The following is a 12,259-nucleotide window of genomic DNA, read 5'->3' as shown; positions in this document are numbered from 1 at the left end:
TACCAAAGAAGGAAGGATCGTTTCGGCCCATCCTGGATTTAAAAAGAGTAAATGTGGTCCTCAGGGTTTCACGGTTTCGCATGGAAACTTTGAGGTCGGTTATCACAGCAGTTCACGAAGAGTTATTGGCGTCTCTGGACCTGACAGAGGCTTATCTGCACATATTTATTTATTTAATGAGTTTTATATACCGTCATTCAGTAAAACCATCACAACTGTTTACAAAAGCTCAAAATGCAGGATTTTTAACAATTGAGCAAAAAGGGATAACAGGAAGTATATTAAACAAAGGAGAGAGATTCAATTGCAGAGATATTAACTGGCAATTGCACTACAGGTTGCACTAAGGGGTGCACAAAGGGGAGGGCCCCTTTGTCGTGCCCCTTCGGCGCGCAGTGCCTGGTGGCAGGGCGCCTTTCAACAATCGGAGCTGCCCCTGGTGACTTCGGGAGGGGCCTTCCGATCGGGTCTCTCCCTCACATTGCGGTTCTGTGTTTTTCCCTTTTTCAGTTTCAGGTGATATTTTTTTCTTCTCTTCTGTTCCCATGGCGATGGAGAAGTGCCGCAGGGCGCCCAAAGGTCAGACCACCAAAGGTTTCTGAGGTTTATGATTCTCGGGGAGCACCTCCAGTTTCGAGCATTTCCTTTTGGACTAGCAACGGCGATGCGGACATTCACCAAAGTGATGGTTGTGGTAGCAGAGGCTTTGCGAAGGGAAGGAGTACTAGTGCATCCGTACCTGGACGATTGGCTCATCGGGGCAAAGCTGGAGGATGTCTGTTGGTGGGCGTAAAACGGGTGCTGTGCTGGTTGCAATCGCTAGGCTGGTTAGTGAATTTTTTAAAGAGCCAGCTAGTTGCCTCTCAGTCCCCGGAGTATTTAGGGGCTCAGTTCGACATTTGGGAAGTGAGAGTGTTCCTCACGGAAGAGAGGATTTGGAAGCTTCGGGATCAGTTTCGGCGTCTGCTGTCAATTTCGGTGCCTAAGGTTTGGGACTATTTACAGGTCTTGGGCTCCTTGGCTTTGACCTTGGAGTTGGTCCTTGGGCATTTGCGCATTTATGGCTTCTTCAGAGGGCTCACTTCTCCCGGTGGTATCCTTTATCTGGGGAATTTCATATTCCTCTTCCGCTCGAGGGGAAAGGCTGGGACAGTCTTTCCTGGTGGCTACTTTGAGACAATCTAGAGCTTGGCGTTCCGTAGGAGGTTCCGGATTGGGTGGTTATCACTACCAATGCCAGCTTCTTGGGCTGGGGAGCTGTGTGTTGGGATCAGTCAGCACAGGGCTGATGGTCGAAGAAAGAGGCATCTTGGTCTATCAGTCGGTTAGAGATGAGAGCGGTGCAATTCGTGTTCCTTGCTTTTCTTCCAAACTTATGAGGTTGTCCGTGAGGATTCTGTCAGACAGTGTGACAACTGTTTCTTATATCAACTATCAGGGTGGAACTAGGAGTCGGCCTGTGGCTCAGGAGGTGCAAGAATTGATTCTCTGGGCAGAACAGCATTTCGACAGGATCATGGCAATGTACATCGCCGGTGTGGACAATGTGCAGGTGGTGTTGGATCCGGGAGAATGGGAATTGTCTGAGGAAGCAACATCTGTGATTCACGCATGTTGGGGCTCTCCTCATATGGCTCTCTGGTGACCAAGGACAATGCGAAGGCACCCCAGTTCTTCAGCCAAAGAAGAGAGCACGGTGTGGAGGACATTGACACTCTGGTTCTGCCGTGGTCTCTCAAAGTGCTGTTGTATGTCTTCTCTCCATGGCCTCTGGTGGGAAAGGTTATTCAACGAGTAGAGAGGTATCTGGGTCACGTGATTTTAGTGGCTCCGGAGTGGCTGTGCCATCCTTGGTTCACGGATCTTATCAACATGACCATAGACTGGCCCCTAAGGTTCAATCATCTGGACAGCCTTCTTCAGGGCCCCATATTTTCAGACCAGGCAGCTCACTTCTGTCTTGTGGCTTGGCTTTTGAAAGGAGGCAACGGGGTTACCCCGAGGCAGTTATCACAGCCTTACTGCAAGCCAGGCAGACATTCATGTCTTTATCTTACCTGCGAGTCTGGAAATTTTTTGAGTCCTGGTATATGGATCGGGATGTGTGAGCTTTGCAGGCTATGGTGTCGCATGTTTTGTCCTTCCTGCAGGAGAGCTTGGTCAAAGGTTTGGCCTTTAATTCTCTGAGGGTTCAGGTAGTGGTTCTCTCTTGCCTCTGGGGGCAGTGCACGGTGGTTCTTTGTCCATGCATCCACATTTTCTTCGAGGGGCAAAGAACTTGTGACCTCCGGTGAGGAAGTCTTGTCCGTCTTGGAATTTGATTCAGGCGCTTTCAGCCTTATGTGCAGCTCCTTTTGAACCGTTACAGAGAGCGACTTTGAAGGATATAACTTGTAAGGTGGTTTTTCTAGTGGCTATTTGCTTGGCATGCCGAGGCCCCTTTCTGCAGATTTCAGAAGTGGGCGTGTCTTTGCAAACGGTGCTCTCCTTTCTGCCGAAGGTGGTATCAGGGTTCCATGTTAATCAGACGGTGTAACTTCTGGCCTTTCCGGACTTGGATTCTTTGGCTCCTCATGCAAGGGAGCTTAGACTTTTGGAAGTCTTTAAATTAATCCGGCAATCTCTGTTCTCCATATCATCTATTTTATCTTCCATTTTCGTCAGGCTGCTTCCCCATGTGCTTATTCTTTTTTTTTTTATGTTTTAGAGGCCATCTAATTGCTGCCCTTCACCTTGAAGTTGTTCAACAATTTATTTATTTATTTATTTATTTAAATTTTTTTAATATACCGATGCTCAAGACAATGTCTTATCATAATATAAATGTTAAATTATTGCCACTTCCGCTATTGCAGGTAATAAAAAGGCTCTTAATAGAAGGGGCACCCAGAGCGAGCAGCACACGTCTTACTCCCTCATTGCATCACGTGATCCCCCCTCGCGCTTCTGGGTTTTGGTGAACTCATGGCTGGGGCCAGTTAGGATGAGGACCAGAAGTCTGGGTTCTCAGTTAGATTCCCTGACGTTGTCCCTTGGAACGGCAGTTTTCATTACTTTGGCCCCCTGGCAGGCAGTAGAACTCAGAACTCTTCAGTGGCAGCTTACAAGGATGAGAATTAGGGATAGCTTGGATCCTTATTTCCCCAGTTCCTTCTCATTTCTAGGATATTGCGGGGATAAATCAATTGTCTTATGGTCAATATCCAAGCCCTCTTCTTGGTCAGGAAGGATTTGACGACATAGAATGGGTGCTCCCAGAAGCAAATTTTAAGGGCAGCTGCTTGCTGGTCAAGTTATCCCTTAATTCCTCGGGTACAAGATAATGTTTAGGTGCCTTAGATTTATCCAGTCATGAAAAGAGTGACATTTCCGGTGGAGGGAGCTTCGTCACCTAAAGATTCTCAGAAATTCGTGCTTGCTTTTTGTGGCCATTAGCATGATGCTTATTGCTGCTTGCACCTGGCTAGTGTCTGGTGCAGCATGTGGAAGAGGAGGTACTGGATGATTCAGTTTGGTTAGAACCAGGATCAGCATATCGGAGAACGCTTGTTTTCTCTGGTACAGAGGTTGGCTAGGAGGTTAGTTCCATACTAGCAACTAGGAAGTTTCTTTCGCAGACCCCAGGGAGAATCCATAGGACTGTGATCCTTTTGGAGCACCAAATAGACATCTGGGGGCCCTATTTCTGGTTCCTGAGATTGGCAACCATCTATCATATACCTTCAGAAATGGGCCCATAATGCCAAAATTCAGTGGTTCTTTGAGATTTTGTGAAGTGGATATGCCCTAGCGTTTCTCGATCTTTTTTGTCGAGCTCCTTCTGTTTTTCCCCTATCATTTCACCAGGAGGAGAGACGTGCTGTAGGAGTATCGCTGGGATGGCTTCTTCGATTAGAAGTGGTGGTGACGGTCGAAAGGAGACAAACATGTCTGGGCCCTTATTCCCTTTTCTTGTGATCCCATGAAGGAAGGGTTTTTCAAGTCCTTTCTAGTTCTGGAGCAGGTTTAAGTGCATTTGGCAATCTCTCATTTCAGAACACATTTTCACTTTTTGGTGATTTTGCATTCAGCCATTCAGTGAATCTGAGAGGAGATGTCAGCCCCTGGCCACGCGGAATCATTTTTCAGACTGTCCGTGCACTCACAAATATGTGGGAAAATTCTTATTCTCTTCAAGTCTGCCAGAGGACTGTCTTCTCATGCTGATCGGGAAAGTGTCTATCATTTTGTGATTCTGGGGAGGTGCTTTTCATTCTCAGGTGCGGCCTTTTGGTTTTTCTAGCAGTTATTACGGGGATCCTTTTGAAGGATCTAGGGAAGTGTCAAAACGCCTCATGCTGGACCGTCTGGGAGCATAGTTCAGTACAGAGTTGAATATGGCTTATCCATCGGAACTAAGAATTCAGAAGCCAGGTCATCACAATCTTGTGTTAATATTTGTCAAGTGTCCGTCTGTGTGGTTTTATTTTCAGCTCCTCAGTTCAGAGCCAGTAGCGTTGACCCTGGTTTCCTGGATGAGGCTGCACATGGGGCCTTCAGAAAAGTTTGCTCTCAGGATGGAAACCTCCGTAACAGAGTTGTTCCTGCCTGTGCTGGAATCCATAGGGATATGCTTGCTATGGCGGTTAAATAGCAGTATCCTAGCACTGGAAGTGGAACTGAGCACCCCTATGGCTTTTGGGCAGACTGCATGCCCCTCAATAGGGCGGACCCCTGTTTCAGGTCGGTCTCCACGTTATGCTGTCTTTGGCAAGCATGCTGTCTGAGTCATTTGGCTCTGGGATAGTGAAGTTGCGCAGAGGAGAGAGTCTATCAATCAGTTGGGAGCTGGAGCGATTTGATGGACTGGTGGGAATTTGCATTTCTGCTCTTGGGCCAGTTTGTCAGGATATTGTCAGACAACACCTCAGCAGTAGCATGCATAAATCAGGAGAGCCATCTGGTCCTCTCCCAGAGGTGGGTTATTTCTTGCTTGAGCGGAAATCAATTAAAAAGTTTTACCCGTGTCACACACAGCACACGATTTTCAAGCTGTCAGTTTCAGCTCCAATATGGTCAGCCCAGTAGAATCATTGTGGTCTCAAGTATCTTTCGTTTGAGTTATGACTAGATGGTGAATTCTGATGATGAATCTTATGGTGAAGATCATTAAAAAAAGAAAACAGAAATTGCCTTTTTCCAGTTGAATATTCTCTCATCCAGTAGTAATATTCTGGTCCAGACCTGGCCGATGGACAGTCCTGTATGCCTTCACGCAAGGGGCATGACAAGGAAGGTACTTCAGAAGAACTCGGAGCATGATATTCTAGTACATCTACATTGGCCACGGTGTCCTTGGTATGCAGATCACATACGTTTGATGTGCTGAAGACCCTTGAGGCTTCTCTCCCACAGGGTTTTACTGTTGAAGGGTCTGGTTCTTCTCGAAGATCCAGTTCTGTTTTGTCTTAGGTTCTTGAGAGGACACGATTTTAGGAAAGCTGTTCTCTGGTTGAGTGGCTAGTCTTCGAATAGCTAGAAACTTTCCATTTCATTAGCATATATGTGCATTGATGAATTATTGGAGGACTGGAGTACCAGTAAGCAAGGTGGTACTCCTAGCTAAATTTTGGTGCCAGTGCTGGAGGTTCTTTTCATGGTTTTGAATATTCGTTCTTGGAGAGTGCACGGGGCAGCTCTGGTGTGCTAAGGGGGACGTAATTTGGATAGTCCCTTGACTCTCCTCCACAGGTGTCTTTGTTTTGGGAGGACCATCTCTGTGTGTTTTAGGCCCCCACTATGGCTTACTGTTCCATCTTGGGACTTGAAGCAGGTTGTGCTCTTAGTTATACCTCTAAGGCAAATGCTTTTGTTTGGTTTAAAGGAGTTTTGGATTTGCAAGTTGCTGTTGCAGAGAATCTTTTTCCTTTGTTGATTATGTATGTTGATTATGTATGTTGATGTATGTTATGTATGTTGATTATGTATGTATCCGAAGCAGAAAGCCTGTGAGGGAGTCAGTTGGACCGTTAGATGATCGAGGGGTTAAAGGGGCACTTAGAGAAGATAAGGCCATCGCGGAAAGATTAAATGATTTCTTTGCTTCGGTGTTTACTGAAGAGGATGTTGGGGAGGTACCCGTAATGGAGAAGGTTTTCATGGGTAATGATTCAGATGGACTGAATCAAATCACGGTGAACCTAGAAGATGTGGTAGGCCTGATTGACAAACTGAAGAGTAGTAAATCACCTGGACCGGATGGTATATACCCCAGAGTTCTGAAGGAACTAAAAAATGAAATTTCAGACCTATTAGTAAAAATTTGTAACTTATCATTAAAATCATCCATTGTACCTGAAGACTGGAGGATAGCAAATGTAACCCCAATATTTAAAAAGGGCTCCAGGGGCGATCCGGGAAACTACAGACCGGTTAGCCTGACTTCAGTGCCAGGAAAAATAGTGGAAAGTGTTCTAAACATCAAAATCACAGAACATATAGAAAGACATGGTTTAATGGAACAAAGTCAGCATGGCTTTACCCAGGGCAAGTCTTGCCTCACAAATCTGCTTCACTTTTTTGAAGGAGTTAATAAACATGTGGATAAAGGTGAACCGGTAGATATAGTATACTTGGATTTTCAGAAGGCGTTTGACAAAGTTCCTCATGAGAGGCTTCTAGGAAAAGTAAAAAGTCATGGGATAGGTGGTGATGTCCTTTCGTGGATTGCAAACTGGCTAAAAGACAGGAAACAGAGAGTAGGATTAAATGGGCAATTTTCTCAGTGGAAGGGAGTGGACAGTGGAGTGCCTCAGGGATCTGTATTGGGACCCTTACTGTTCAATATATTTATAAATGATCTGGAAAGAAATACGACGAGTGAGATAATCAAATTTGCAGATGACACAAAATTGTGCAGAGTAGTTAAATCACAAGCAGATTGTGATAAATTGCAGGAAGACCTTGTGAGACTGGAAAATTGGGCATCCAAATGGCAGATGAAATTTAATGTGGATAAGTGCAAGGTGATGCATATAGGGAAAAATAACCCATGCTATAATTACACGATGTTGGGTTCCATATTAGGTGCTACAACCCAAGAAAGAGATCTAGGTGTCATAGTGGATAACACATTGAAATCGTCGGTTCAGTGTGCTGCAGCAGTCAAAAAAGCAAACAGAATGTTGGGAATTATTAGAAAAGGAATGATGAATAAAACGGAAAATGTCATAATGCCTCTGTATCGCTCCATGGTGAGACCGCACCTTGAATACTGTGTACAATTCTGGTCGCCGCATCTCAAAAAAGATATAATTGCGATGGAGAAGGTACAGAGAAGGGCTACCAAAATGATAAGGGGAATGGAACAACTCCCCTATGAGGAAAGACTAAAGAGGTTAGGACTTTTCAGCTTGGAGAAGAGACGACTGAGGGGGGATATGATAGAGGTGTTTAAAATCATGAGAGGTCTAGAACGGGTAGATGTGAATCGGTTATTTACTCTTTCGGATAGTAGAAGGACTAGGGGACACTCCATGAAGTTAGCATGGGGCACATTTAAAACTAATCGGAGAAAGTTCTTTTTTACTCAACGCACAATTAAACTCTGGAATTTGTTGCCAGAGAATTTGGTTTGTGCAGTTAGTATAGCTGTGTTTAAAAAAGGATTGGATAAGTTCTTGGAGGAGAAGTCCATTACCTGCTATTAAGTTCACTTAGAGAATAGCCACTGCCATTAACAATGGTTACATGGAATAGACTTAGTTTTTGGGTACTTGCCAGGTTCTTATGGCCTGGATTGGCCACTGTTGGAAACAGGATGCTGGGCTTGATGGACCCTTGGTCTGACCCAGTATGGCATTTTCTTATGTTCTTATGTAGGACATATAAGAAGTTTGACTATTTGCTTCATTTCCAGTCGAGGGTGGTCTCTATTCTCCATTGGCTTCAGGTCTTTGGTTGCTCTTCTATAGCTAACAGAGGTTTGGCTGAGTATAGGCTATTTGATTCCTTAGATTTGGGAAAGTTCTTTAAACTGTATCTTATTTTGTACCTGATTTGTATTATTTCATTTTATGCTGTAAATTGCTTAGGAAGATATTTTTCTGTTAAGCGATATACACATGATTTTAAATACATAAATAAACTGTCTCTAGGTCTCCACTGCCGTAGGTGATCTGATCATCTACTTGAGGTTTGTAGTGGAGTGCAGGAAGATCTCAAGCTTCTTCTTGGGCAGAGCTTAGCTTGATATCTCCTTGGAATTGGTAAAGCTGCAATTTAATCTTTATTGCATTTCTGCTTAGATGTTGGTGTCAGAGGGAAGGTGGTATATACCTCGGAGGTGTGGAGTGTGTCCTCTCTTATTTATTTATTTATTTATTTATTTATTTATTTGTTTATTTTAGCGTTCCACCTTATTCAGGAAAGTCCCATTCATCTAGAATGGTCTGTCTGGATGAAGAGGAAGATGAAATTGGTTCTTATCTGATAATTTCCTTTCTTTGAATCCAGTCAGACCAGTCCAGGGACCTCCCTGTGCTGCCAAACTTGCGTATCTTTTCAATGTTAATTTGGAGTGATATTTAAGAACTGCGATCTTCTGCTTTTATGCAGGCGAGTGGCTTCACGTTGGATTATGATACTTGATATTTCTCCAACTTCCATGTTCTTTCTGGAAGTACACTGGTAGTTTAAAAAAAAAAAAAGAATCAAGAAAAATTGTGTATGCTGTTGATTGCTTTGAATTAAAGTTGTCCACACTTAGCTTGTTACAGATAATACTGGCAAGCTGAATTCAGCATGGGTGCATATAAGGGGTGAAATCAGTGAACCTGTTGAAATTTGTCTCTATCTACTGGTTGGTGATCATGATCCATTTGTCTGGACTGGTCTGACTGGACTCAAGGAAAGAAAATTATCAGATAAGAACTTATTTCACCTTTTGTTGTTAAATAGTGCAAGGTATATCCTTCAAATATCCACTTGCCTGTTTCTTCCTCTTTTTGCTCTTATTTCTAAGGCTCCTTTCTTACTTGTCCTACTTAATTGCATCCTCACACTTTCTCAGAAATAAAAGGTGTAGGTTTAAAAATGGCCTTTGGCTGTCCATGTTGCATTCATACTGTGCATGTCTATCTGATGCCTGCATGGAGTTCTGATGGCCATCAGTACAGCAGCCCCAATTTACCTCAGCTCATCATGGAGGACATGACTAAGCAGGAAGAGCCAACATCCCGTTCTGGAATGAATAACGATCAGAGCAGAAGTGATGCTGCTTAATGATTTTTAATTTTTGTTTTTAATTTATCATATCGGTATTGCGTAATCAAGTAACTACTATGGGTTTGGGATTTGTATCCACCAGTTGAATTATCTGGAAGCCCCTTGTTATCCTTGCTGTTGTTCCAGGGCCCTGTTATGTCTTCTGGGCCCATGAGCAGTAAGTAGCTGCTGAGTCAGCAGCCCGTTGGGAGTTGCTTCTTGTCCAGTTTACATCGTGCCCCGTGCATGTGTTTTCCAGGTTGCGCGTTCGCCCAGTTCCTGGATAAGGATTCGGCTCAGAAGTGTTTAGCAGCAGCGTGTGAAGATTCTGAGGTGAACGGCTGTCTCCTGCAAACTCCCCTGGGTGCGGCACTTCTCGTTGATCAGACACCATGTGACAGGCCTTGAGGGGATGGGTGGGGGGGGGGGGGGGGCGGGGTGTGACATCCTCTCGGCCTCAGATTGAAACATGGCCCTGGTCCCAGCGATACTTTTAATTCACTGAAAGCAGGTCGCAGGTCGTAAGCAGCGTCCCAGGGGTTTCCATATCTGCCAGGTCTTCAGTGTCTCGTTTCAGATATCCCAGGGCCAAGGGGGCCTGATAGCAGTTTCCAGCCCTGGCGAGTTGTGGGCAGTATCGGGAGGGTGGGCACATACCAGCAATGCTCTTCTTTTTCCTTTCTATTGCAGAAGGGCGGCTTGAGGTTGGACGGGAGGAAGCTGATCATAGACTTGGCGGTCAGTCGTGATGAAGCTCAGAAACTGAGAGAGAAAAAGGTCAAAAAGCCAACGGGGACAAGGAACCTGTACCTGGCCAGAGAAGGCAGTAAGTAGTGAACAAGATGAGGAACCTGCAGCTAGGGGCGAGGGATCTGTACCTGGCCAGATAGGGCTGTAGGTAGCCTCTGGGGTGATGAGGGGGGTTGTATGAGTCCTATTTCAGAGCGATGTCGCAGCTGGCATGGTGCTGTCACATGCACATCCGTTTACTGCTTCGGCCTGACCCAAGACCTATTTTCAAAGTCTGAGAATATCCTGCAGATTTTTTTTCAGTTCTATTGATTGAGAAGGAATTTAACTAATATGTGACTTGCGGGAGTGCGCAATACGCCATTCTTTCCACACATAATAGCAGTGACTTAGTAGGAGGGCTGAGTGTTGTTTTTAACTTATTCCTGTTAGTTGGGTTACCTTTTATGTGCTCTCCGTCTCCGTGCAGTGATCCGGGAGGGGACTAAAGCAGCGGAGGGAATCAGTGCTTCTGATCTTGCCAAGAGGACGCGGGTAAGTGATTGCTTTGGGTGTTTGTTGTGTGGCAGGTTTCATCCTTCTCCTTTGACAATGGTTGTAACATCATCATGTCCCTGCTATGGGGTGAGGTGTGGGTGGCAGGGCATTAATCCCCCCCCCACCATATTGTACAGGCTCTTGATCTTGGCCAACAGGCCAAGAAGGTACCATCCTGAGCTCGTAGACCAGCTCAGCACTTGGATCTTAACCAAAACTCAGAGAAGCAGCAGGGTCTTAACTGCTGTTCATTGTAAGCAGCTCCTTGAACTCTCAGCTCCTCGCGTGTCCCTCCCTAAAGGCCCAGCTTCGTGAAGGGGAAATCTTACCTTTTATCCGAGCTGTAATTAAGAGACCTCCCTCCTACCCTCGCCCTTTGGCTATATTAACGAGGCGCGCTGTCTTCAAGCTGGAATCAGTTTCCCTGTTAGTAAAAAAAAATGTCTCTTTCAACCTTGTCTCTCTCCCAGTTTGAGTTGCTGAAGCGTCAGAAGTTGAAGGACCAGAACATTTTTGTTTCCAAGACGCGTCTGTGTGTCCACAACATCCCGAAGTCGGTGGAGGACAAGCAGCTGAGGCAGCTGTTTGTAAAGGCAGTTAGTGGCAGCAAAGGGGTGCGGATGAAAGAGGTGAGACCGAGTTTTGGTGCATGTGGATGGGTGGAGCCGCCATCACATGGAAGAGCCAGGGCCCTGGTGCAAGGGTCTCGGGCACGCTAGCCCAACCTTCATTCTTGTACTCCCTCCCCACAGCCTGCACAGCTACCCCTCACAGCCTCTGCTACGTCCTGCATCCCTTTTCTCTCTATACCTCGGTCTGTCGTCTTCTCCTGCCCCATTATTGTCCTCTTTCTCCCCTTCATTCTCTGCTCAACACAGCAACAGCTTCCCAGTCTCTTTGCCCCTTTTTTGCAGTGCTCCGCATCCACTTTTTCTCCACCCCCTACCTGCACAGAATACCCACCCATCCAGTACCCTCTCTCCCCTCAAGTCCCAAGTTCCCCTCCTGGTGCGAGAGCAGATTCTCCCTGGTGGAACAGGCAGGACCCAGTGCTGTGTTGGCTGGAATCCAGCAGATCTACAAAAAGCAAAGCAGCAAGAGCAGGACCAAGAAGTTCAGATGCAAAAGATGGAGATGAAAATGGTTTGCATTCAGGGCTCCAGCCTGGATAGGGCCCAGATGATTTGCTCAGCTTGATGATACTCCAGGTGATGATGATGGGTATCTGTTTAAAAGTTCTTATATACCACACGTACAGATTGCAGACCTGATCTAAACACTTTTGAGAAAATCTGCGAACTGAATGAGATCTGTTGCCTATGCATATTACTTTCTATGAACTCCAGAAGAAGGCTCTCTTTGGGACCTTTCTTTTTATTTTTTTTATGAAACCTCTCTTCTCGCCCACTGTGTTGGGTTTCTTACAGGGGTAGTGTCTCCAAATGGGTTAAAACAGTCTTTTGGAGAGAAATGACATCATCCCGGCAGGACGGTTGCTCGACTCTGTAGCTCCCCAACACGTTACCAGAAAGCGCATATTAAGCTGGCGAACTGCTCTCTAAAATAAGCCGCAGGCATGCAGAAAGCGATATAAGATGGCTCATTGCAAGAAATCGGCAGACCTGCGTCAATTCCCCCACGATTCGAGTGGATCCTGTTTTAATTCCCGACCGCACAGAAATGCTGCCGTGGTTGAAAGGAGGAAGAGTGTCTGTAGTAGGGCAGTTTC

At 45.6% G+C, this 12,259-nt stretch overlaps 1 protein-coding gene across 1 annotated transcript in view; it reads left to right on the top strand.

Moving 5' to 3' along the window:
- RBM28 (RNA binding motif protein 28) overlaps positions 1 to 12,259 on the top strand; it is a 79,033-nt gene that overhangs the window by 39,894 nt on the left and 26,880 nt on the right. The window contains exons 11-14 of the mRNA XM_029616013.1: positions 9,503 to 9,576; positions 9,934 to 10,069; positions 10,463 to 10,527; positions 11,001 to 11,159. Coding sequence (XP_029471873.1) covers positions 9,503 to 9,576; positions 9,934 to 10,069; positions 10,463 to 10,527; positions 11,001 to 11,159 — 434 coding nt within the window. The remainder of the gene's footprint in view (positions 1 to 9,502; positions 9,577 to 9,933; positions 10,070 to 10,462; positions 10,528 to 11,000; positions 11,160 to 12,259) is intronic.

The sequence above is a fragment of the Rhinatrema bivittatum genome, chromosome 9 (genome assembly GCF_901001135.1).
Source record: "Rhinatrema bivittatum chromosome 9, aRhiBiv1.1, whole genome shotgun sequence".
In the NCBI taxonomy this organism is placed as follows: Eukaryota; Metazoa; Chordata; class Amphibia; order Gymnophiona; family Rhinatrematidae; genus Rhinatrema; species Rhinatrema bivittatum.
The sequence above is the reverse complement of the archived record's forward strand: the minus strand, read 5'-3'. Positions and strand labels throughout refer to the sequence as shown.